The sequence below is a fragment of the Kogia breviceps genome, chromosome 1 (assembly GCF_026419965.1).
Source record: "Kogia breviceps isolate mKogBre1 chromosome 1, mKogBre1 haplotype 1, whole genome shotgun sequence".
Taxonomy (NCBI): Eukaryota; Metazoa; Chordata; class Mammalia; order Artiodactyla; family Physeteridae; genus Kogia; species Kogia breviceps.
This window is the reverse complement of record NC_081310.1, coordinates 123829143-123856564: the sequence shown is the minus strand read 5'-3', so window position 1 is coordinate 123856564 and position 27422 is coordinate 123829143. Positions and strand designations below refer to the sequence as shown.

The 27422-nt window shown below is 36.3% G+C and overlaps 1 protein-coding gene across 2 annotated transcripts; it reads right to left on the bottom strand.

Moving 5' to 3' along the window:
* GTF2B (general transcription factor IIB) lies at positions 1-27087 on the bottom strand. 2 transcript variants are annotated; one of them, XM_067043130.1, is made up of 8 exons: positions 26938-27040; positions 22720-22826; positions 7677-7724; positions 6721-6854; positions 4300-4446; positions 4049-4178; positions 2580-2861; positions 1-423 (listed from the first exon to the last, which is right to left on the bottom strand). In XM_067043130.1, exons 1-8 carry the CDS (start codon positions 26952-26954, stop codon positions 290-292), a joined length of 999 nt encoding a protein of 332 aa, XP_066899231.1. In that variant the 5' UTR covers positions 26955-27040; the 3' UTR covers positions 1-289. The 2 variants fall into 2 exon arrangements, with proteins under 2 accessions (XP_066899231.1, XP_058896575.1); XM_059040592.2 differs by lacking the exon at positions 7677-7724 and having other exon boundaries at positions 26938-27087.
* Positions 27088-27422: the final 335 nt, after the last annotated feature.

Genomic DNA, 27422 nt, shown 5'->3' with positions numbered 1-27422 from the left:
TTTAGTTTTGAAAAACGTTTTATTCAAGAATTACATAATTTCAAATATCTTCCAAAATACAGTTTCCTAGATTGCTACAAAAGAAAGCAAATTGAATAAGAAATTTAAATCATTAAATATGTTTTACTAGTATATACATATGAATGCCAAGCAATTAATATTTAGCCCTGGAATGCGTACCATGTCTTTCATTTTTCCTTATTAAAGGCTCAATCCAGCACTTTGTATAGGCTATGTACAACAGGCAAAAGTTCAGTGTTCATAGGAGTTTCAAATTAGCTGCCTCAATTTATAGCTGTGGTAGTTTGTCCACAGGGGTATCAAATTTGAAGTCTGTAGGAAACAAATCTGGGGCCCGAGGATAGATTAGCCTGTAGGACTGTCTGATTGTAACATCAGCAACACCAGCAATATCTCCAATTTCTAAAAGACAAAAATCAAAATATTAAGTTTAACTTCCATCCTACCTCCCCTTCTACTACCTGCATTTGTGGGACATGGTACTATAAAACGTCTAAGTGAAAAAGAAAACAAAAATATTTTCAAAAACTAAAAAGTAGAAAGCAGGGCTACAGTAACAACAATAATGGTATTAGTACTTTTTGCAAAGCATTGTCGAATTAGTTTAAAAGGTTTACTATACGGAAAACATTTAAACAGTGCTCAAGGCACAGCACTGTGTGTGATAGCTATTATATTGCTCATTGTATTTAGAACTGACTTCTTCACAATAAATTTTTTTGAGGATCACAGAAGTAATCCATGAATACATTCCTGTAAAGAAATTCACTTTATTAGTTCTGTGTTTAAAAGTTCCCCTGCAACGTCTCCCCTAGCTAAACCTCTATTAAGAGGTTCTTGTTAGGTTAAAACCAAAATGGGATCATGTTGGTATTTTTCTTTTTTTAAAAAAATATATTTATTTGGCTGCTCTGGGTCTTAGTTGCAGCACGTGGGATCTTCGTTGCCGCGTGCAGGATCTTTAGTTGCAACGTGTGATGATCTAGTTCCCTGACTAGGGATCGAACCCAGGCCCCCTACATTGGGGGCATGGGGTCTTAACCACTGGACCACCAGGGAAGTCCCTATAAGTATTTTTCTACAACCTCTTTTTTCTACTTAACATATCTGAGGTCAAACAGCTGTATATTATAGCATGATATAGATGTTTTTCACTATTATAAACATACTTGAGCATATATATTGAGCTCACACGAGTTATTTCTACAGTCTTACAGAATCCAAGGATCCACTTTTACCATTCAAAGTCACTGTCATATTTTCCTTCCATTTTTTAAACCAAGTCCCAAAGGACTGCCACTTGACAATTATTTGGTTAGTTATACTTAATCAAAATAGATTTTTTAAACACACCCTTTAATACAAGCTCATTTTACCATCTTTTCAGAGCCAGTTCAAATCGGTTAGATTTTACAGCTTTTCAGTGTGGATGCTGCCGTCAGCGCACAATTAGCTAATTTTAAATTTACTTATCTTATGTTGCATTATATTTTTCTAGACATAAATACCAATCAATGTCAACTATGTGAATGTCAACTGGCTGCTGGGCAGCAAGTAATTTCACTACCTCACTTTTAAATTTAGAATTGACTGCTCCTTTTTCTTTATAAATCTTTTTGAGGATCATGGAACTAATTAATGAATGCATGCTTGTAAAGAAATTCACTTAATATTTCTGCTTGAAAGTTCTACAACAGTAAATTCAAAACTAGCTGCAGAAGGTTGAACTACTTATGTTAGCATTTTCATGAAGAAACTGTGAATAGCATACAAAAGAAGAGAACAGGTTTCACAGAAAGTTAAAACTTGATGGTCAACACATATTTATAGTGTGCCTCTCTGTAGGGTACCATGCCAGCCAGTAAGAAACAAAGCATGGCCACCTCCTCTCAAGATTTAAAAAGTTAAGTTTTGAGGGGTAAATCAGAGACTATTCAAAATAACCAGGAGAATTTAGGGGGAACAAATAAACACTTCTAAAAATGAAAAATGTACAAACTAAAATTACGTAATTCAAATGGAAAAAAAGTTGTCTGTACACAGGGTTAGGCCTCCAAATATTTTTATTTATGAGACACTTAAAATGCTGTGTTTTCTTAAGTTTTGATGCTAAGGAACTACCTCTTAAAAATGGGCTCTGGATATTTAGTGGCATCCCTCAGAGATATTGCAGGTTCAGTTCCAGACCACTGAAATACAGCCAATACTGCAGTAAAGCAAATCACAGGAATTTTGGGGTTTCCCAGTATATATAAAATTTATATTTACACTATACTGTAGTCTATTAAATGTGCAGAAAAATTATGTCTAAAAAGACAATGCATTTACCTCAATTAAAAAAATACTTTATTACTAAAAAAATGCTAACCATCATCTGACAATTCAGAATTACCATAAACCTTCCATTTGTAAAAAAAAAAAAAAAAAAAAATGCAGTATCTGCAAAGTGCAACAGAACTAGGTAGCCCTATACCTGCTTCATACTTAAAATGGAAATACAATCACATACTACAGCCTTCATTAATTTCATCACTACCCTTCCTGATGAACAATCCTACCTTTTTGGGTCCTTTTCTCAGCTGATGCCTGTGAGGCCATGTAAATGGCGGCTGCTGCCACAGATATTGGGCTCCTTCCAGGAACCAAGTCCAACTCCACAGCTTTACGGGCTATATGTGTAGCTGCCATCTGTACTTGTTTAGGAAGACAAAGGTTGGAACAAAACCTGGACATGAAGTCCCCAGTTGTAATCAGATCCACACTGGTTTCTAAAGCTTTCAAAATAAGTTTAAAACATCGACCGATTTCTTTCTTAGAAATTCGTGATACGGCACATATTTCTAAAAAGAAAAAAAGTTTAAATAAATAAATCCACATAGGCCATGTAGTTCATTGTAAAATCTATCATTTCTGATTATAAAAGTGATATATTCTAATTGCAAAATTCAATCATGCCTTAAAGATCAATCTCTAATCCTCTCAGTGATACTTCTCATAGAGCTAATTTAAAATTTCAGTTAATTTAAATGTTTATTACACTTAAAAGAAGTTTTTAAAAAGTGAAATGTAGGTCTTAATATTTCAAAATATTAACTTCTCTTAAAGTTTCAATTCATGCAAGTAAGTTTCTTCAACCAATCAAAAACTTCTTTGATATTTATGTATTAATCTGTTGTAAGGAGTTATGTCAAGAAGATGAAAGAAAATACTCAAACTAAAGAAGGCTTCTCAAGTTACACAATGTCATACGTACATGCAATCCCTGAGATTACAGGCTATAGAAAAATGAGATCAAATATTTGACCCTGTTATTCTAAAAATTCAACTACCACTTTCAGAATAAATTTAACAAAAGCCTTAGTTTTAGCTGTAATAACCCAAAAGATGGTAATGATAATGGTCACTGCCTCTTCACTCTGACACAAGAAAACGTAAAAAATATTCATGGATGAATGAAGGGTAATTATAGTCTTAAGCTAAAATGTGTAAGTATCACAGCAACACTGTGAATAAGCTGTAATGTTTTCATGGGTAAACTACAAATTAGATGAAAAACCCTGGTTCTCACAAAGCCTCCAGCCGAAGTGTGAAAATACAAACTGTCTAACTCAAGAGAAAAACTTTCATTCATGCTTTCTAAGGCTTGACTCCCTCACCTGTAGTGACCTGTGCTGGGAGCGGAAACTTTTCTGTGCATCCAGTGTACAGACTTACTACAAAGGCTTCTGATGCCAGGCCTCAAAGCGCACAAGATACAGTCAGAAGATCCTACTAGCAAAGAACAGAGGGCTTACATGGACTAACATGACTTTACATGGAAAATACCCTGAAAAGAACATGATCAGTATGATCACAGAATTTCTGTCAAGGAATAAAATAAGGTGGTGTTCAGAAAGATACTTAGGTGGATTACTCTATGTAACCAGGAAGACATGACTTATCTACCTACTGTCAAAGCTGCTTGACTTTGGTCTGTCACTTTAATATGAAATAGATAACATTTATATCTAAGCAACTAAAAACTTACCTTTAAATGTCCTAGGAACTCCTTCCTGTCTGCAGGCAATATAAAGACAAGCAGAAGCTATGGCATCATTAGCCCTTCCCTTCAGGCTCTTCTGTTCATACACTTGCTTGAACAGATTATTTGTTCGATCCTTCAAAGTAGAGAAACTAAGTTTAATTCTAGGCCATTTAATTAGCCACAATAGCAAAATTTCATGTTTTCACTAAATTATGCTAAGTCAAAGCTAGCATGGCTTAAAGACAAGAACTTACAACTATATTTCGAGGGAGGTTGATTCTGTCTGCCATGGTGGTGATTTCTTTGAACGCATTCATCATTGCCCGATCGGAACTACTCATGGTTCTCCTATTCTGGTACTTAGAATTACCAAATTCATCAAAACTTGCAGCTCCTGTACCCTATAAAACAAAGTTTTATAACTTTATGCAAAAAACTTTGAAAACCTGAACAAACAATTTCTAAGAAAACTTAACTTATACAATCTGACTCCATATTACCCAAGAAATCTACCTTGAGCAACCTCTCTATTCCTCAAAAGAAAAAGTACCAGGTTAAGATGGTTTTAAAGAGGTTTTCTAGCAAATACTTTAAATGTAAATATATTATTAGAAAATCTAATAATATAAACCATCATATTAATAGACCTAGGAGAAAAGTCACATGATTATCTCCAAAGGTGCTTAAAAAAGTTAAGCAAACAAAACTCCCAAGTCCAAAGCCAACACAATGATTAATGAAGAAACACTGGCAGCATTACCACTGAAGTCAGAAGACAAAAACACCTCCTACCACTACCGTTTTCTAACACTGTACTAGAAAAACTAGCCAATATGATGTAATTTAAATTATATAATGTTACTATATAACAATTATATTAATTACATTAGTATAATTATATTAAAATTCAGCAAGAGAAATATTAGAAGTACAAATTTGAGATGGCAATGATAAACTATTTGCAGATACTACCTTTGTATTTACCTAGAATACTCAAGAAAATCACTCAAACTGCTATAAATAATAAGAGAATTCATTAGAGGGGCAAGTTCAAAATTAACAAATAGAAATCAATAGCCTACATATATGTAATCAACCAGTTAGAAGACAATGAAAGAAAAAGCTACAATTACAACAGCAACAAAAAAGATAAAATATCTAGGGATCAACTTAAGAAACATGTAAGACCTTGATGAAGAAAACTTTAAAACATCCACTGAAGGACAGACACATATGACCTAAGGAAATGGAAATGCATACTATATTTCTGGATAACAAGATTTTTTCCTTAAGAAGTCAATTTTCCCTAAGGCAATTTGCAAATCTAACAAAACTCAGTGAAAATAATACCCATTTTGTTTTTTGTGTTTTTAACTAAACAAAGTTATCCTAACTTTAAATGGAAAAGACAAGTGAAGAAAATGCTGAAAAAGGGCAATAAAGCCAGATATCAGAACAGTGTGGGGGTGGCACTGGACTAACTAGACCAGGTTAGAGAAAGGATGCAAAGTCCAGAAATATCCCCAAACACATTCAGAAATTTAACATATGACAAATGTACCATCTTAAAAAATTTCTCTGCCATATAGGCATAAACAACTTTCAAAAGAAACAGGAGAACCTAGTACTAGTGGTTACCTGTTCTGATAGGGAAAGGGGGCTGCAATAGAAACAGAGTTTAGGGGTCAAGGGTGAGGAAAAACCACTGTGTTTTTTTTTTTACAGTTTTGTTTTTGAATCATGTATTTCCTATTGAAAAAAATTAAACATTAAAAAAGTCACAGCATTAATTAGTTGCAATCTTAAACATTTAAAATTGTCCTTAGTATACTTTTTTCTAGCCTATAAAGCTAAAGCAAACACAGAAACCTCCTACTTTAAAATATTTCTGAATATTATAAACTTTTTCAATTAGCCTACACCATTTTTCAAACTTAATATGTAATTTATAGACCATGAAAAAATAATGACCTACTTTTGAATACTTGCTTAAAAATAGACTATGCAGTAGTACAGATTCAGTCCTAAAACAGCATACACTTCCTTGATGAGTCCTTTGGAATAATGCCACTACTACTTCCAATTCAGATAACAGAGCAAAAAACAGCCAGGCTGCCAGGAAGATTATGCTCCTGCTTTATATAATAGCAGCAGGTACCATTTATTGAACACATTCTACACACTACATGTGTTATAGATACTTTACATACATTCCCATGTAACCCTCAATATCTCTATGAAGTACTAGTATTCTCACTTTACTGATGAGGAAAGTAAAGCTTAGGCAAGTCATAAATTCACCAATATTAGAAAGTAGTCTATACTGAGATCCAATTTATCTTAGCTGGTATCGAGGGAAAAGAGAAAACATTCCTAATATTCAAGGAACATGTCAATATTAACTCAAAGAACATACTACACTCAATTTTTTGTGCAAAATTGCTTCATGAAAACAAGGGCCTGAGATACAAAAGAGTCTGTAACTTTAGTCTATTGGTCTCCCATTTAAGATGAAGAAATGCATAAGGCAACCATCATTCACAATAGTATTACTGGCAAATCTTATTCTCAGATCAAGATTACTCACTGGGGCAGTGACTGATACTTTTGCAAAGTTCCCAAACAGGTCTTTAGTCAGTCTGCACCTGGTACTTCCTGCCGAATGGATTTATTACCTTGCCAATCATAGTAGACAAATCTCCATCACTCAGAAGAGGATTCTGAGAATCTCCAACTCGAGATGGATCTTTTGTTGCTTTATCATTGCTGAAAGTTCTCCACTCAGATCCTACATCGATAACCCGGTCACCTGAGAATATAAGTGCAAGTCTAAATTGTTCTGTCAAGATGGGATTTATTTAATGCTGCTTAATGCCCAACTTGGCCCTATTATTCCCAGAAAATCTCAACACAAACACCAGGTTTCAGCTTAAGTATCTTGTTTCAGACATTTGTCCTAAAGCATTCCTATTGTGCCAGTCCAATAATAACCCTCTTTAAACATTATGCTATGATTAATCATATTCTAACTCCTGGAACAAAGAATTAGTCAAAATAAGGACAAATAGCAAAATAAAGCTATTCATATGTGATGCAAAGATAAAGTAATATAACCATGAAGAACCAAAATGTGCAACAGGCATGGAAAAAAACAAAACACTATTCACAATGGCATTAATACACATAGATTAACATTTAAAAATTACAAAGTTTTCATGGGCAATGCTCTGCAAAGAACTAAGGCTAAGGGTATGTTTTAGTAACTATTTGATGAAAAAATATTTTGGGCCAAATAATTCTTACAGAATAAACTTTAAGCCTAGAAATCAGTAAGCAAGAAGCCAGATGTGGATAGATCTGGTGTAGATTACTGCTTTGGGGGCAATGCTCAATGGCTGGTAACACCTCCAACCACAGACAAGAGTTAACATGAACACATGCATATGCTAGTGATTGTGCCCTTTGTAAATGTTCTCTTTCAATCCTGAAAGCTTTATAAAGGTAGGTACCACTTTTATTGCTAAACTAGAAATAAAACTAATTTGCCGAAGATCACACAGCTAAAACTGAAACACGAATGGCATCCCAAACTCTGTTCTATACTGCATTTGTAAAACATGAGCTTTCCTACCAGCTGTGATAAAACTGAAAGCAGGAACCAGATCATTTTCATCTGTGCCTATACACAACAAACAGAAAGGAGAAAGGAATGGCAGAAGTAAGTTACCTCAGTAGTTAAAAGAAGTCTGGTATTCGTAGAAAACAAAAGTAGGGATACCAAGGGGGGCGGGGGTGAATTGGGAGACTGGGATTGATTTATATACACTACTATGTATAAAATAGATAAATGGGGCTTCCCTGGTGGCACAGTGGTTGAGAGTCCGCCTGCCGATGCAGGGGACACGGTTCGTGCCCCGGTCCGGGAGGATCCCACATGCCGCGAAGCAGCTGGGCCCGTGAGCCATGGCCGCTGAGCCTGCGCATCCGGAGCCTGTGCTCCACAACAGGAGAGGCCACAACAGTGAGAGGCCGGTGTACCGCAAAAAAAAAAAAAAAAAAAAAAAGATAAATGATGAGAACCTACTATGTAGCACAGGGAAATCTACTTGGTGCTCTGTGATGACCTAAATGGGAAGGAAATCCAAAAAAGAGGGCATATATGTATACACATGCCTGATTCACTTTGCTGTACAGCAGAAACTGACACAGCAGTGTCAAGCAACTATACTCCAATAAAAAAATAAATAAGGAAGGAATTTTTTAAAAAAAGAAGTCTGGTATTGACAGTCAATTAATATAATGGCTAACAGTGTGGACTCTTGCTGCTTAGCTTTGGACAAATTTCCTCATTTCTGTGCCTTCACTTCCTCAGCTTTAAATTTCCCCCCATAACCTCATTTTAAAGATTTAAACATTAAATAAGCTAATACAGGTTCAGTACACATGAAGTTCTTAAAAACCAGTTCAAAGTAAGTTGCTTGATATTAGCTATTTATTGCTATAAAAATAATAAGATAACAAACATTCTGACATTTTGACATTCATTCTAAGAAGAGCACCAGCTGTAAAATATTAATCTCCATATTAGACTTTTACAGTATCAATATCAGAGTGCTTTGCTGCAGTATTTGATCAGTAGGATCAGTAGGACAGCAAAGGAGGCAGGGAGAGAACAGAAGGAAGGAACTCCATGTAAATAGTGCTAAATCTTCTAAATGTTTTTATATATAGTACATTAACTAAAATGCTTATAAATAGAGTACAGTGATCTCATCTTAGTGTTATATTTAAGAAAACAGGTAAATACACAACAGAATCATTCATTCCTGATGGTTCTGGGAAAATCTGTTTTTCTCTGAACGCTCAGATCACTTCGGAATAACCAGATTTCACTTGGACTATGGTGTGTCCCTGTCACTAGGGAACTGGGATAGAGATAGGATCCCCATTTGCCATACCTTATGCTATAAGAATGACCACGGAAAGCAGAAATAGGGAGATCAGTTTAGGCAACTTCTGTGGATCAGAGATTGGGCAGGTGAGCCAAAATAAGGAGAAAAAGTTAAATTGATGGGATAGTCATGATGGATTTCTCTGCTTCCTTCTCATAAAAGCAAACATCAATAAACTTGGGAAGCAATTCTAATTACATAAATAATGATTTTTAAAACTTACCTGGAAGAAACATAAAATCTGTAACTGTGCACTGAACTTTACTATAATATTAAACAAGGCCCATGTCTCCAAGAGACCACTCTAAAGAGACTGACTTTTCTTCCTTTTTACAGAAGAATAGCTGCTTACAAAAAATAGTTATATAAGCAAAACAAAATTACCTGTATTACCAACACCCAAAGACAGCCACTGTAAATATTCTGGCATATATTCTTTCTGTCTTTTCATTTGTGTGTATATATATGTTTCTTCGTAACATTAAAATTATATCATATTGTGCCTATTCCACTATAAGCTCTTTTCACTAAATTTCTATCAAAACACCAAAACAAGATTTTTATTTTTTGAAAATATTTATTTTTATTATTTATTTATTTGGTTGTGTTGTGTCTTAGTTGTGGCATGTGGGATCTTAGTTTCGGCATGCGGGATCTAGTTCCCTGACCAGGGATCGAACCTGGATCCCCTGCGTTAGGAGTCCAGAGTCTTAACTACTGGACCACCAGGGAAGCCCCCCAAAACAAAATTTTTAGACAAAGTTTAGCCCTTTTAATAGCATCCACTGATCAAAGTGATACCACAGTGTCTCCATGCTTCATGTTTTCAAAGGGAGAAAAGTGAGTCTAACTTTCCTAGTCAGTGAAATAAAAACACAAACATACACAAAACAAAAAACTACTGTGGCCTTCAAATCTAGAGTTACTTAATAAATTTGTTTAAAAAAATAAAATGTCATCATTAACTTTTAATATCTTAACACAATGGCTGTATTAAGAGAATATTTTAGGGACTTCCCTGGTGGTGCAGTGGTTAAGAATCCTCCTGCCAAAGCAGGGGACACGGGTTTGAGCCCTGGTCCGGGAAGATCTCACATGCCGCGGAGCAACTAAGCCTGTGCGCCACAATTACTGAGCCTGCGCTCTAGAGCCCACTAAGCCACAACTACCGAAGACCGCGCGCCTAGAGCCCATGCTACGCAACAAAGAAAAGCAACTGCAATGAGAATCCCATGCACCACAAGGAAGAGCAGCTCCCTGCTCGCTGCAACTAGAGGAAGCCCGCACCCAGCAACAAAAACCCAACACAACCAAGCAGAAACTAACACACCACTGCAAAGCAATTATATGCCAATAAAGATGTTAAACATTTTTTTAAATTAATTTTAAAAAAAGAGAATACTTTATCTTTACTAACTCACATCTTTTAAGTCTCTCTGGGACTCTAAAGATAAAGTATTAGTTAGCCAACATGCTTCATTTCACAGCATTTCCTTTTGGCCCAAAAGTAACTTAGCATGAGTTTCTTTTAGTGCTTGCTTTGTACTGCCTCAAAAAAGACAAGCTGGATTAGGGAGAAAAAAAAATTTTTTAAAGCTGGCCTAGGATAGTATAAATAGAAAGCCCAGAACTGGGTAGTGATGTAATTTTTCCACATACGTGGGAATGATCTACATGACTCATTCAACAAGCTGTGGTTTATGCTAAGAGCCATTCCCTCTTTTTATACGTTACTGCTCAAAACACAGCATTTGTAAAAAATAAAATTTCCAAAATAACTCAAATAGCACATCATGAAACTACAACTAGACCACCAAATTAAGTGCATGAGTAACAAGAAATAGGGCAGATCATTCAGAAAAAAAGTCAGAATACATACAGGATTTTCTGGGAGAACATCTAAATGGTAGCATTTTTATAAGTTGCTCTGGAAGGAAACTGCATTACAGAATTTTTCAAGGAGTAAGTGTACAAGGCAGCCATACTGTTTGGGCATAATCAACCTTTGACAAGAAGCTGCCTGCCAATTAGTGCATGTGCACATAACACACAACCTCACACAGCCTTTCACGTTCTAGAAACAGAGAAACATGCCAACTTTCACCAATTCCTTTCTTAACCACACACTGATTTTTGTAAAATTAACACCAGATAGAAAGTCTATATATAAAGATTTTTAATAGCCAAAATCATAGCACGACTGTATGTACATAATAGCACTACTCCTCCCTCCATCTATAGAGTATGCTCTCTAACACTCTGATCAAGTTCCCCATCCAAAAAGGTAAACAGATTCAATATGCACATTTAGGTATTACACACATGCACAGTTCTCAATTCACGTATCAGTGGTGTCTAAAGAGTATTAACTAAGATATTATACTATATTCTACAACGAGTTTCATCTCTTTGTTTTTTTCAAGAAGAAATTGAGAATAATTGCCAAAATCATTCACACCAGTTTAAAACTGTTCAACTACTTTGGCACCTACCCACCTTATGATCTGGCAATTCCACTCCTAAGTACTTGCCTACAAAAATCTCACACAAGAATATGGGACTTCCCTGCTGGTCCAGGGGTTAAGAATCCACCTTCCAATGGAGGGGACGCGGGTTCAATCCCTGGTTGGGCAACTAAGCCCGTGAACCTCAACTACTGAGCCTGAGCACCACAACTAGAGAGCCCACGTGCTCTGGAGCCCGAGCACCACAACGAGAGAGAAGTCCACGCGCCACAACGAAGAGCCCGTACGCCGCAACCAAGACCTGGCACAGCCAGCGCAGTGGTTAAGAATCCGCCTGCCAATGCAGGGGACACAGGTTCGATCCCTGGTCTGGGAGGATCCCACATGCTGCGGAGCAACTAAGCCCGTGCACCACACTACTGAGCCTGCGCTCTAGAGCCCATGAGCCACAACTACTGAAGCCCACACGTCTAGAGCCCATGCTCCACAACAAGAGAAGCCACTACAATGAGAAGCCCTCGCACACCACAATGAAGACGCAACACAGCCAAAAACAATAAATAAATAAAATGAAATAATAAATTTATTTTTTAAAAGTCTCATAGAAGAATGTGCACAAAAAAAAGAATGTGCACAGCAGCATTATTCATATTAGCTAAAAACTGGAAACAACCCAAATGTCCATCAATGGGAAAATGTATACAATGGAAAACTCAGCAAGTAAACTACTAATAATGCAGTAACAAGTGCATTTCGAAAATACTATTTTGAGTAAAAAAAAAAGTCAGTCACACACACACACAAGAAAAACCAACCATACTATATGATTCTATTTAAATGTAGGAAGTTCAAAAACAGGCAAAACAATTTCTGAGGATAGAAATCAGTACAGTGATTGCTGGGTTGGGTTGGAGGTGGCGGGGTAGAGGTGACTGACTAGAAAAAGGCATAAGGGAACTTCTGAGATGAGGGAAATGGTCTAAACATATTTTGTTTGTTTGTCTGTTTGTTTGTTTTTGGCTGCATCGTGAGGCTTGCAGGATCTTAGTTCCCTGACCAGGGAATAGAACCCATGCCCCCTGCAGTGGAAGCCCAGAGTCTTAATCACTGGACTGCCAGGAAGTCCCTAAACATCTTGGTTAGTGTGTTGGTTACACCAGTATATGCAATGTCAAAATTTAAACCATACATTTGGGATATTTGAATTTTATTGTCTGCAATTATACCTTAATAAACTAAAAATTAAAATTCACCCCCACCAAAATAATGTTGAATTTGAATTAAACTGTATCAAACCTATACACTTTGTGGGGAGTGACAGAACAATTTTTATCAATCTTCTTGGACAAGGGAATATACTCTTTCTCAAGGTCTTCTTTCAGATTGCATGTATGTCACATTTAGACCTTTTTGTTGTTAAGAATCTCATTTTCTAACTAGTAATTGCTATAGTATTTTATATGCTTATATTCAACCACTTTTAACCAGTGGTTTTAATTCAACCACTTTTATATGCTTATATTCAACCACTTTTATAGTCTATTAATTTTTAAAAATTGATCTGAATAGGGACTTCCCTGGTGGCACAGTGGTTAAGAATCTACCTGCCAATGCAGGGGACACGCGTTCAAGCCCTGGTCCGGAGTAACTAAGCCCATGTGCCACAACTACTAAGCCTGCGCTCTAGAGCCCGCGAGCCACAATTACTGAGCCCAAGTGCCACAACTACTGAAGCCCAGGCGCCTAGAGCCCGTGCTCTGCAACAAGAGAAGCCACCGCAACGAGAAGCCCGTGCACTGCAACGAAGAGGAGCCCCTGCTTGCTGCAACTAGAGAAAGCCCACGCACAGCAACAAAAGCCCAACACAACCAAAAATAAATTAATTAATTTTTTTAAAAAAAGAATACTTTATCTTTACTAACTCACATCTTTTAAGTCTCTCTAGAACTCTAAAGATAAAGTATTAGTTAGCCAACATGCTTCATTTCATAACATTTTCCTTTTGGCCCAAAAGTAACTTAGCATGAGTTTCTTTTAGTGCTTGCTTTGTATTGCCTCAAAAAAGACAAGTTGGATTAGGGAGGAAAAAAAAAAAAAAAAAAAAAAGAAGCTGGCCGAGGATGGTATAAATAGAAAGCCCAGGACTGCTTCCTATGCGGTCCTTATTCAAGATGATGGAATTCCTACCACTTGAGACATGCCAGAGTCACCATACTAGGGAAATAGGTTTCTAATAGTAACATTTCTACTCACATGCCATTGGCCAAAGCCAGTCAAGGGGTGATGTTTAACTTCAGAGGGAGTGGGGAAATACAATTGTACCATGTGGCCCAAAAGAGAAGAACCAGAAATATCAGGGAATAGTCATCAGTACTGTTCCACATGACAATTAGCAAATCAAACTCAGCTTTGTATTTTTGTGGATTTATGTATAAATTTATTTTAAAAAGATTGTTCTATGACCTCCTTTCTGTGTCATAAGACAAACAGGAATCAGACTTAACTTCATTGTATTCCATCAATAAAATTTTAGGTCTCTTCAAAGTAATGTTTTTACTGGTTGGTTGCTTGCAAATTTTTATTAATAAAACTTTTTAAATGTTAAAAGGATAGATTCCCCAGTGGTGCATGGGAATCTTGATCTGCAACCCTAAGGGTCTTCTGTGAGGAATGTAAAGTTTTCTTCTATTGCACCTTTAATATTTTATCACATTCAGCTGGATCTTCAAGTAGTACCATACTGGCTATCTTGTCTTTACCACTTTCCAAAATTCACTCTTTATATTCTCAGGTTTGTTTTCTGCTTTACTGATTAAATTTTCTAGAATGTTAAGTCAGCTCATTGCTATCTAAACAGTTTTACTGTGTTTGTCTCCTTGTGCTATCTTCTTTATTTCTGACCACTTTTAATAGAAACATTAAGGAAGCTTTATTTCACTGATCACAAAGAAGCAGTTATTTTCTATAACTTTTTTCTAGTAAACTGTATCAGAAGCAGAATTTTCTGTTACATCCACAGGACCACTGTTCCTCTTTACTGAAGTTTGTATTCATAAGCCTCAGGTTGATGTTTATGCTTATTCATCCTGTAATAAAGAATTATCAATCCAAGTCCAGTGGTGGCAGTGACGCTGGAAAACCTTCCAACCCACCACCGTAAGTACTCCCAGACTCTCTGGGTACTCACAAATCCCTGGCAGACAATACAGAATCCAAACAAAAATAAACTCCCAATATGATTCCAAAAATGTATTAGGAAGGATACAAGTAGGTCTGTAATCAAAGCAAAAACAATAGTAACTTCAATGAGATAGAACTTTCTCAGGTTACCAGTCCATAGTTAATAGTTTTGGATTAGTGACTCCAGGCTCCTCCTATCTTTTTTGATAAGCCATCTTCATCATGACTTGCATTTTGTAGTGTATGATGGCTGCTGGTAGTTCCCTCCATCATGTCTGCATTCTAGCCAATGGGAAGGAGAAAAAGGGAGAGCACATCCCTTAGGGCAAGATCTAGAATTGCACAAATCTCTTCTACTTTACAGTGCACTCTTAGAACTTAATTAGGTGGCCATAACCAACTGGAAGGGAAGCTGGGAAATAAATACAGTCTAGCTGAGCAGCCACAGGCGCAGTGGATTCTTATTATTAAAGAAAGAGTTGGGTAATAGACACTGGGAAACAACAAGCATCTTCTGCTACAAGGAATAATGCCATAGCAGGGGAGAGAGAGAGAGATAAGAAAGGATGTCCAGTAGAAACAAGGTACTTTGCCTGATAGTATAAAGGAAACAGTACACAAAGAAAAATTAAACAGACATTTAACCTTCTTACCAGGCAAGTTATATATGGCAAATACAACCAGATATTCTGTAGTACAATATTAAAATCATAATGGCTTCAGGTAGCAATTTTAACAAAGGGGAAAAACTGCAACATATCACAAGCAGCCAGGAAGCCAATACTGAAGACAGTCTGACTTTCCAACCTGACCTAGACTCAGGATATTTTTGTTTTCTGTTTCTTATTGTAAATTAATAAAGAAATTTTTTTTTAAATATTTATTTATTTGGTTGCGTGGGGTCTTAGTTGCAGCAGGCAGGCTCCTTAGTTGTGGCATATGAACTCTTAGTTGTGACATGCACATGAGATCTAGTTCCCTGACCAGGGATCGAACCCAGGCCCCCTGCATTGGGACCACAGAGTCTTATCCACCATGCCACCAGGGAAGTCCCAATAAAGGAATTTTTTTAAATGGAATATTAAGAGGAACTGCCCAGAATTTCAATTCTTTCTGCCATCTTGTAAGCATTTTGGCATACCACCTTTGGTAGAGAATTCAGAAGTAAGAGTCTTAGAACAATATTCCCCAAGCTACTTGTTTTCATAGGCTAGATTTATCTAAAACCATTTAGTTTAAAACTACAAAAGTTTTCAAAATGTGCTAAGTCAAAACCTTCAATAATCAAAATGTATTATTATTCAAGATGGATAAATCCAAAGCACTGAATTTTTTAATTAAAAAAAATCAAGGTGCTCTGGAAAACTGTTTAAGCCAACACACTGTATTTGTTAAATCTAATGCTGAAAATGAAATGCATCATTAGTTTCCACACCTTCCTCAGTCACCTAACCCTTCCTACCATTCCTTCTCACATTTCAAAGAATCCTGATTTTTAGTCTACGGTTACTATACATTCTTATCAGAAATCTTGCATTAAAGATAATTTTGAAGGGAACTTTGATCAAGAGATATTTTATAAAGGAATACTATTAATAATATAGTCAGTCTCTAAATCAGTTTATGTTCCCACAATATAAACTGGGTACCAACCCAAAATGAATTATCCCCTAGAAACAAACCATATCATGGTTAATTTCCCAGACCAGCCCATAAAAGCCTATTTTATCCACATTTAGACCATTAAAAAACAGAAAACAAAAAAACCTGTCAAGTCAAAGTGTAATTACCATTAGGAAAACAGTTTGTAAAGGAAAATACATTGTAAGTTCCATCCTTGAATATGTGAACAGACCTTGCTTTTCCTGAACTACGGGCAGGTCTGCAGCAAGCAGCAGCAGCAGCAGCAGCATCTAAGCTAAGGAGCTGTGGCTCTGGTAGAAGATGCATCTTAACTTAGTCACAATACATTTAGTCCTTCACATACTAATATTGATACTTTCAGGCCTCCATCTTATGGCACATGTTTCTTTCCCCCTCTACCTGGAATGACTTTCCCTCCATAAACCCTTACTCATTCTTAATGATCATGTTTTCAATGTAAATTCAACAGTAGTTTCCCTAGGAAGTCACCACTTCCTTCCTACGTGTTCTCACCAAACTTGGAAGATCTGTAATAGAACTTTTACCACTCTGTTGTTTTAATTTACCTTCCTCCCTTCCACACAGTAGACAAAGAATTGGTCCAGAGCTTGCTTATAGCATCTCATCTTTCTATCACTCTCCTTGACCAGCACAGTGTTTAATGGAAACATGTAGTACAAAGATCAAAGGCTTTTCAAGTCCAACAAATCTGGATTTAAGTGGCTGTGTCACTAGGTGTAGAATCTTGAGCTAATTACCCAAACACTCCAAGCCTCAGTTTCCCTTTCTGTAAAATCAAAAACCTACCTCAAACAGTGCTTGTGTTACCCAAGTAAAAATTAGTGGTTCTCTGATGCTTAAGAGAAAGTAGCATCTAAATTAAACATTTCTGAATTAGGTAAAAAGGCTGTGTCTGAGGGCTTACAAGAGATGACAAAGCAAGAATTTGAAAATGAATACAAATATTCCTTAATTTTAAAATATAACTTGGCTATAGTAAACTAAAGCTGAATATTTTCCTTTAGGAAACACTGCTAATGCAAATTTAAAGATGGTAATCCGATAATGTTTAAAATACTACAATTGCAGTGTTAAATATGCCAGACCCATAACAATCACTCAAACACATTTTGCAACTGACTTGCTAGGAAGAATGGCATCTCAGATTTGGAATCACCCTTTTTTTCTACAAGGTTAAGAAAAAAGGAGTACTTCTCTCCTTAAAATATGTATCACTGAAATCTCATACTAAAATTATACTATGTATTTTATACATTATCTCATTTTATTCTTAACAATTCCTAACAAATCTGAGATGCATGGTACATGTCCTTTTTGGGGGGGTTCACGTATTTTACACATAAAGTTAAGCCTGGAGAAATTATGTAACTTGACCTTAGTTACATAACTTATTAAGTAGTAGAGCCAAGTCTAGACTCCAGGGCCACTGACTCCTAGCTACCCTAGAAACTATGGACACACACAGATATCTGTCTTATAGGAGTTTGCAGTCTAGGTCTGGAGACATGGGAAATATGAAAGCAAAGATGAGAAGCCTAAAAGTACAGAGATCTCAAAGAACGTGCCAAATTATAAAGTTTACAGGATAGATCTGTGTTTCTTAACATGTTACCAATGTATGACCTGAGCTAGAGTTTCTGGAAGTGGGGCCTGGAATCTTTTTAAACATATTTCTCAGCTGATTCTTAATGCACATTCACGTTCATGTCTCAGATTCACTGGTATAAACAATATCCAGAATGAATTTAGGAGGGGAAGGTCAAATCGACTCATTTTTCTCTTTCAAATTCATCTAAACTATTTTCCGGTATTTTCCTTATATTACTTTTAAGAACAATGGAAGAATTCCATTTTAAATGCTACACAAAAAGTGGCTTTAAGTAGAAATGATACCACTAGTTCTAAACACCTCATTGTGAAATCCTAATTTATAAAAGTCTTAATAACCAATTTCATGTTTTAATAGCTGTTACGACAACTTACTAACCTTACACTTTGCAGCCTATAAGTCATGCCCAAACAATATACAGGGTCAAACTTATGAACAAAATGATAATCTAAATATGATTATGCTGCCACCTAGTGCTCAACTTTAACACAGGATTTGGGGGAAAAAACCCACAGACAGTGCTGTTACAGCCAACATGGTAGAAATGACAAAGCTTTGCTTTAAAAATTGGCCCAATTTTGAAGATCACTACCAATATCTTAAGGGTCACTGATGAGACAGCCAATGACAAATCATAATACTCCATACGTCGAAAATAACAATCAAATACAAGAGGAAAGTCAATTATAATTCAAATACAAGAGGAAAGTCAATTAAACTATTACATGTTATAAGTAGTACTACAAACAGCTACAAAAAAATTGGAAACAACCTAAATTACCTGAGAGACTAAATACTACACAACCATTTAAATACTGGGGAAAAATTAAACAGGACATCAAACAGATAACAAATTTTATTTTCCAAAGATGGCAGCAATAATATCTCCCATCCACATGTTCTTCTGCAACATGACCTTGTGACCCTCACATTGAGGTGGGGCTATTTCTCCTCCCCTTCCAATCTAGGTGGGTCGCACGGCTGCTTTGACTAATAGAATGCACAAGTGACCCTGTTCCAAGGCATAGCCCTTAACTACTTGAGTCCAGCTTCCGTTCTCTCTGAAAACACTTGCTCCTGGGATATTTCTCATAGAAACCAACCACCATGTATGAAATATGACTACTCTAACACAACTATGGAGAAGGTTTAGAGGATGACAAATCTCTGTGGGGAGGTCAAGGAACAGAAAGGCATCAAAATGCAGATGAAGATGCTGTTATGGAAGTGGATCCTCCAGGTCTAGCCAGTGCCAAAACAATGGCCCAGATGAATCCTTCCCAAATTAATGACCAATAAAATTATGAGCAAAATGAAATGGCTGTTATAAGCCACTAAATTTTGAGGTGATCTGTCATGTTACTGAAACAGAAATTGGTTCCTGAAAGTACAATGTTGCTTTAAGAAAGTCCTAAAACTAAAACACGTGGCACTGGTTTTAAGACTGAGTGGTGGGCCTCAAGAAGTCTACCAATGCAGGTTTGAAGGACAGTGAGAAAGGTGTTATTAGAGACTAGAGAAAAGGTATATTATATAAAACATATTTTTTGTATTATGAATTTCATTTAAAAAGATAATAGTAATGGGCTCTCCTACTTGATAACTCAGTTGAGAGGGATAACATATGGCTCTGAAGGTAACAGTTGAGCAGTATCTAGTCTTGGGTTTAAGATTAAGGGGAGTTAGTGACAACACTGCCCTAAGTTTCAAGAACATATTAAATATTAAGTTAAGTACAGAGTGGTCAAAAACAATTCTAAGAGTTTGTTTCTAAGGTTGTCTGGTGATTATTTAAACAGAAAGCTATTCAAAATACTTATTCAAAAATATGTCATAATCTAAAAACTTTCAGACAGTGTAAAATTTCATGGCAAGTACAAACTATGTACACCAAGATTATTTATTAGGAAACACATGATGATGTTGTCTAGATATAAATCTCTATGAACATCAATATCTCAAATATGAAAAAAGCCACAAATTTTATGCCCTCAATGGACTGCAGAATATTTGTCCAGCTTAATTTCTTCCCTATTTCCATAGTATTAGAGATAAAGGTTGAATTGAGCTGGCAAGAAAGCATATGCCTTTAAACCAGCAAGATGATGCAAATCTAAATTTATTATTGATATATGACAATGATATACGTTTGTGTGTATATGTACGTATGTATATGTTATTTTTAAAATTCAGACCCATGGAATGTCATGATCAATTAAACTATTCTCAACATAATTTGACTGATGATATCCTTAGCAAAACAGAACTTTTTTAGCAGACTCTTGCCTGCCTCCCCTTGTCTAGTCATGGAATAGATCCTTCACTTGCAGGACATAATATTACACATTTAAGCACAATATCTGTGAATAAGGCTACTGTATATTTTAAAGCAAGTGTTTATTATATTTTACATCAAAAAAACCAGTATCATAAACAGGTATTTCTATAGAGAGAAGTTTAATCAGATTATATTTTTAAGTTTTCAGGTCTTAAAATTTACCCTAAGAGGTTTAGTTAGAATGAAAAATAGTAGTTTTGATGCTGTTCAAGACTAATAATAAAGCAAAACTAAAAGAAAATTAACTTCCCTTGGTTTGATATAACAGAAAAATGCAACTAAAAATTAAGGATTCCAAGCACAAAAAAGCAGGTAAGCCTTGAGAATTATATCTTCCTTCTCCAGTTGCTTAATTTTATTTCCCAACTATCTTGCTAGTCAAAGTGGAAGTGAAGCTGATGGAAAGACTGGAAATATAATGCAATATTTTTGCACTACTTTTTTAAGTAGCTACAGAAGTTAGGAGAGCCAAGAATCTGAAATTATCTTCAGTCTTCAGTCTCTATCTCACTCTTACGTATTATCAGTTCAATCTTAATACTTTGGAAGAATCAGAATGCTCTCATTTAACTTAGGGGTCAGCAAACCTTTTCTTTAAAGGGCCAAATATTTTAGGCTTTGCAGATCAAGAGGCCAAATTGACTTATTTTTATTCTTTTATTTTTGTGAAGAAATTCTGCTGTGATGAGATATTCCACTATACATTTTCTAAATTTTCTGACCATTGTTTTCTGAGTTAGTAGTATTGTGATAAGTGCTTAATCTGGTAATGTCAACGTCTGTTGTATTCTTCTGGCACATCTATAGTATCACTACTTAATGAACCCAATGCTTTTTCACCTAATTCAGTAACAAATAACCTACGCTCCACTGTGCTTTAAAAGCATGACATTCAGAGTTCAGCTTTTTTTCTCATTTTCACATGATGGGTATGCAATGGTAACAAAATAAGTAAATAAAATGTTGCAGTATGGAGATATGCCTGGCACTTAAAAATGCTGTGAGTTTATAACTGCTTCACTGGCATTTGTAGTGCACTGAGCAGCAGTATGATGTGATGAGAGCACCACATATGGTTTCTGTTGCAACCACTAAATTCCGCTATTGTAACAAGAAAGCAGCCATAGACAATATATAAACAAATGAGTGTGGCTATGTTCCAATAAAACTTTATTTATGTGTACTGAAGTTTGGATTTGGTAATATTTTCATGTGTCCCCAAAATTATTCTGATTTTTTTCACAATTAAAAAATATAAAAGTCATTCTCAGCACACACACCATATAACAACAGGTGATAGGTCATAGTTTGTCAATCTCAGATTGAACTCATTTTATTACAAAAGACAACAGCAGGATAGAAATTTGGCTCCCATGCAGGCAGTGGAGCTAGACTGCCAGACTACTTAAACTTCAGTTTCTGCATCTCTAAAATGAAGACACCTCACAAGTGTCTCCAAGGATAAACTGAGTGAATATGTAAGTCACTTAGAACAGTGCCTAGCATATAAGTATATTAACTGTTAATACTGCTTACTGAGCAGAATATAATTGCAAATGGATTCCGATTCCTATTAACAACTCTGTATGATTTAAAACTCCCACTGGAGGTCTGAGGCAAGCAGCCTCAGAATAGAATATTCTATGAATATTACAGATGTCCTCCAAGCAAGACACTTCCACAGTATATCACCACCCATGTTTCTGTTATACTTCCCACAATCATACTAGCAGTTTCAATCTTGAGTATTTCAAACTTCTAAGTAGTACTCCTTTTCTCGGGTGCCGGCAGCAACCCCACCATAAGAAAAATTTTTTAACAGACTATCTCTATCCTAAAGTTATGCTACATATCTAGATTAGTGAGAAAGTAGAAATAAAAGTGATATTTTAAGAAGTATTATTTTGACACTAACAATTTCACAATAGAAATCATAAATAAATCATTCTTTATGAGCAAATGAAAATTAAATCATTTTTGATGACTAAAAGGCCTTGGATGAGACTCAATACCTTTATAAAAATATACCTTTATTACTCCAAAATAAATCATGCTTATATACCTTTATTACTCTGAAATAAATCATGTTTAAATATACCAAAGTCACAAAAGTTAGATTACATTTATTCATTATTTCATATGCACAAGAGTGCATCAAATGTTTAAGACTAAGGACACAGGAGACAAAGGACTAAGGGCCTTTTCTTCTGGATCAGCTATCTCAATTTTAGATGTTCCCTCCTACCCCACATTATGAAATATATGCGTTTGTACAGACAATAAAATATGGTGTCTCTGATTTCACTCTTATTTCCTTTTTTCTAATTCTTTTTGTTTTACAATAAATATGAATTACCTGTAGGGGAAAAAAGTCAGAATGTATTCATTAAAAGAGAGTTTGGAAAATACACAAAAACAAAATGCCCCAAATAGTGATTTCAGTTAAAACCATAGTAACTGCTCACCTACAACCAGGCCACATTCAGGACAGATCATATCACCAGCTCTGTAGTCCTCCACTAAGATCGCATCTGGATGGTTTGGACATGTTACTCTTGGAAGAGCATCCAAACTAAATGAAAAAAAAAATTTTTTAATATCCTCCTAACCAACATGCAACAAAGTACTAATCTTTTTGGGGGAAAAAGAGGAGGATTTTGAACATTTTTCCAATAAATTTATAATACATTTACATTTATAATACATTTAAGCTAAATTCTCAAAGTAAAAATCCTAGGTTAGGTTACTTTAAATCCTAGCTAGTATTAACAGATACGACTGGAATTGTTTTTTGTAAGAACAGTTATTGGTTTGCAGAATGGAAGGCTTTAAAAACTTAAATGGAAAACAAGTGTTTTTTTCTTTTAACATGTAGGCTGCTAAAATGTTTATAAACCTTGATTAACATAGAAATGACTAGCTACCATAATAACATGCAACATTTACACATAACCATCTGGGTTTGTGACCCTTGCCACTTATTTCTATGGTCAGAGAATAAATTTCAAGCCTTTGTTTTCTACTTGCTGCATACCTTAGTAATACACTTAGAATAGTACACTGAACCTAAAAGGTATACAAACGAGGGTGGAATAGTACACTGAACCTAAAAGGTATACAAACGAGGGTGGAATAGTACACTGAACCTAAAAGGTATACAAACGAGGGTGGTAGAGGTGGCTAGGACCTGATGATTTCATTTAGTCCAGAACTAAGTTTGTGAGCCCTCAAGAAATTGTTTCAAAATCTACTTTTTAATCTGTGATATTAACAATTTGTTCGATTAATTTATTTTGAAAATAAGGCAGTCTGGGGAAGATACATCAGCCTTAAATGACCTAACAGAATCAGTTCTAAAAAGCATCAAAGATATTTAACATAGATTTAGTAATTATTTCTGTGGGTGTGGCCTTACAATCACAAATGTCTGGTATCACTGAAAATAAGCCCTTTTAAAAAGTTCACCTGAAGTAATACAGAACAAGGTTATGTTATGACCATCACAAATATACACATAAAAGACAACATCAAGCATTCTTAAAGTATGTAAATAGGTATCTGTGGTTTTGGATAAAGTTTCTCAAAGTAGCAAACAGTTCAGAGTGTTAACTTTCAACATAGGTGATACCCACAGAAAAACTGATAAAGTAATCCATATTCCCAAAATTTATATATTCAGGTTAACCAGAACACATCTTGGATCTTTTCATTAAGGAAATAGGGAATGGAGGTTTGCTTTATATTCACGTTTATTCCATAAATTTCTACTAGAAAAATATTTTAATAAATTATGACAAATAAAACATTAAGAAATTAGTATAAATTATTAAAGAAAACTATGTAAAAATAAAGGAAAATGTTAGTAAAGTAACAGTAATTACAAATGCATAAAATGGGCAGCCGTGTGGCACACAGCATACCAAGGACTGATATATTTCATACTATTAAAAAGGAGACATACTATTGTGTGCATGTATACATATATAAAAATGAAATGGAAACATCTCAAAGATATCTTAAGTGAAAAGAGTAAGGTAGGGATTTTACAGAAAACTGAAAAAAGTATGAACTACAGTTATATGCAGTAACATGAATAAATCTCAAAATGCTGATAAAAGAAACCAGACACAGAGGAATACATATACATTTATATATAAAGTTTAAATCAGGCAAAACAAACCTATGGTGTTAGAAGTCAGGATGTGGTTATGTTTGGGAAGGGGTAATGATTGAGGGCATAAAGGAGGCTTCCAGGGTGCTAGTGCTAGTGGTATTTCATTTCTAGACCTGGGTGGTAGCTATGTGTATGTGCTCACTTTGTAATTGAACTGTACACTTAAAATGTGTGTGCTAACTTCACAAAAAAAGGTAAAAAGCAAGGTAGCACACAGTGTTTATATCAGACTACTTTTCGGAAGAAGACAGATTAGGACTATATATGCATATGTTTGTTAAACCACAGAATCACTATGAAAACACCAAGAAACTGGTTACAATGACTGCTTTGGAGAATTAGATGGCTAGGAGCTACGGAAAGAAGGAAACTGCTTTTCATTTTTCTTCTTGCTTTTGTATGATTTGCATGTGTTATCTACCCAAAATAAAATGAAACTGTGCTCAAGCAGTCAACTTTTAATGAAATTACCCACAAGGGTAATACAAAAGAGGAAGCACAAGAGTGGGGTGGTGGGGAAGTAAGGGAGAGAAACAAGACGGAAGGAATGGAGTAAACCACCACCACTGAGATTAAAATAACTCAGGCTGCCTAAGAAGCCACATAATCCCAAACTTCACTTTATAGCTATCATGTATTAGGTGCCTACTATGTGTCTAGTACTATACATATATTATTAATCTTCATTAGCAACTCTGCAAATTAAGCATTACCTCCATTTTAAAGATTATGCTCAGAGAACGATTTTCCTAAAATCACAGAACTAAACAGAGTTTAGTTCTAAAATCTAAACAGGGTTTAGATTTTAAGTCACAACATTTGTGTTCTTCTCTGTGAAAACACCAAGCAGTTTCATAGCCTAGTAACTGTACATCTTCCTCAGGGGGAAAAAAGCTAATGACAGAAATACTAACATTTACCTTTGTTCTCACTGGTAAAAAAACTCAACAGATGGACAGCAATGACATACATTTAAGAGCTGGACATGCCTAGAAAAAATTTACTTCAAAGAAATATTTCAAGGATTTTTTAAATGAAGAGAATAAAGGCACACAAAGGAAATGTATTCTTTTGGTAAAGAATCTATCAAGTGAATTTACTATAGTTAACTATTACAACATTTCTTACAAATACCATTTCCTGTTCTATTATATACAAAAGCTGAGCCCAAATATGACCAGATCTACTGCCACGAGAGAATACAAGTCATAGATAAGTGGTTTGTGAAGCTATTTCTCCATTTACCTACAAGGAAGCCTTACCTGACAGAGCCACACCCAGTTAGAATGACTGAGCATTCAAACACAGAATTAGCAAACAAGTGTTTACTAATTCAGTAACAAGTGAACAAGTGTCCCTGGCTTTTAAGAGCTGTGTCCAAGTAGTTTTAGCTAAGGCTGCCTCCTCCCCCAACCTTTTAAAAATACAGTAACATAAAGCAGTAAGCCTTGGTAGTTTACCAGAAAGGGCCTGGATTTCTCCAGCTTACTATTTTGTGATAATGGCTTTCATCGCGAATTCAATTCGAGAGATGATAACAAGCTCAGAAAAATTATGCCAGAGCTACCTTCCCTTCCAGAAGCTACAGAAGTTAATTTGATACTTTTAATACGTGAGTTAACTAGAGGCCAAGTGTGACAACAGGAAATAGATACAAGACTCTACACTCTGTTCTAACACTAACCTTGGATGTCAACATTGGCATGACTCAGTTTACACTTACGCAAAAATCCTAATATATACCTCATAGTGGTCATGAGAGATATAATTTGGGTCTGCAAACATTTTTCATGTCACAGGATTAAAGGCTGTCTCTAATAGCACTGTATGCACTTCCTGTAGCTATGGGTACATCACATTTTTAAAATATAATATTAGAGAGTGACTTCCCAGCATACGTAATTTTCTGCAGGCAAGATTTTCTTCAAGAGTATGCAGACGACATCTGTAAAGAAATCTCTTAGAAGAGACCTTATCAACTCTTCAGAAATGCCCTAGCTTCCACTCCAAAAGGCCTCGGGGATGGCAATCAGTTTCCCTCAGCCTTACCAATGCTGACGTCCCTAACTTTCTGGCTTGTCAGATCAATAGGGGCCTAAAATTAACCCTTTCCCTTTAGAGAGGAGGATTCACGGACCCTCGGGCTGGTTGAGCCACAGATGGAAAACCAAGCGTAGAAAAAATTAACAAGAAAAAAAGGACAGGTGAAATATCCGCAAAAGACGCGAGGCCAGGGGCTGGGGACACATGAGCCCTCACACGGTGGTGCCTGGGTGAGAAAACGACCTAGGACGCTGGCGGAGAAATGCCGGCGGTTCGGTACCCCCTGAGACACCCTTGTCAGCCCTGCGTCTTGGAGTGCCTTTGTCCGGGGCGGCCAGCCGGTCCTGCCGCCTCTCCCCGCACCTCCGCGGCGTTTTGCCCGACGCGGAAGTGCCGGCGGCCACCTTGCAAGCCCCCGCACTCGCCGCCCGCCCCGCAGCTGCCCAAGCTCGCTGGACGTACTAACCGGCTGGTAGACGCCATCTTCACGGCCACTGCGATTCCAGCCACCAGGGACGAAAGCCGCACCACAAACAGGAAGAGACTGTGGCGACGAAACGCTGCGAGACTGGCTTTTATAGTCAAGTCGCCCACGCAATCCTAATAGGGCGCGGCTACGGGTCGGGAGCAAGGCCAAGAAAAGTGAGCTCCTGTACGGCACGTGCTTTGCGTTTTCTTATTTTCCTACTCCGTTTCGGTCGTTCGCTATGGTGGCTGAGCCAATCGAGGAAACTACCTAGGGAAATTCACAAGGGCACCCTGCAAACAGAGGTACCCTCAACTTGACTGAGTTAAAACACAAAGATAACCCGGGCTTCGTGGAGGGGGCAAAGCCCACATCCCCGATGGCTAACCACCCTTCCCCCCGCCCGGAATCAGCTACTCGAGTTTGAGCGCAGTTCTTACTTGCCCAGAGGGGTGGTTCCACCAAGGTACTTGGAATAAAGAGAA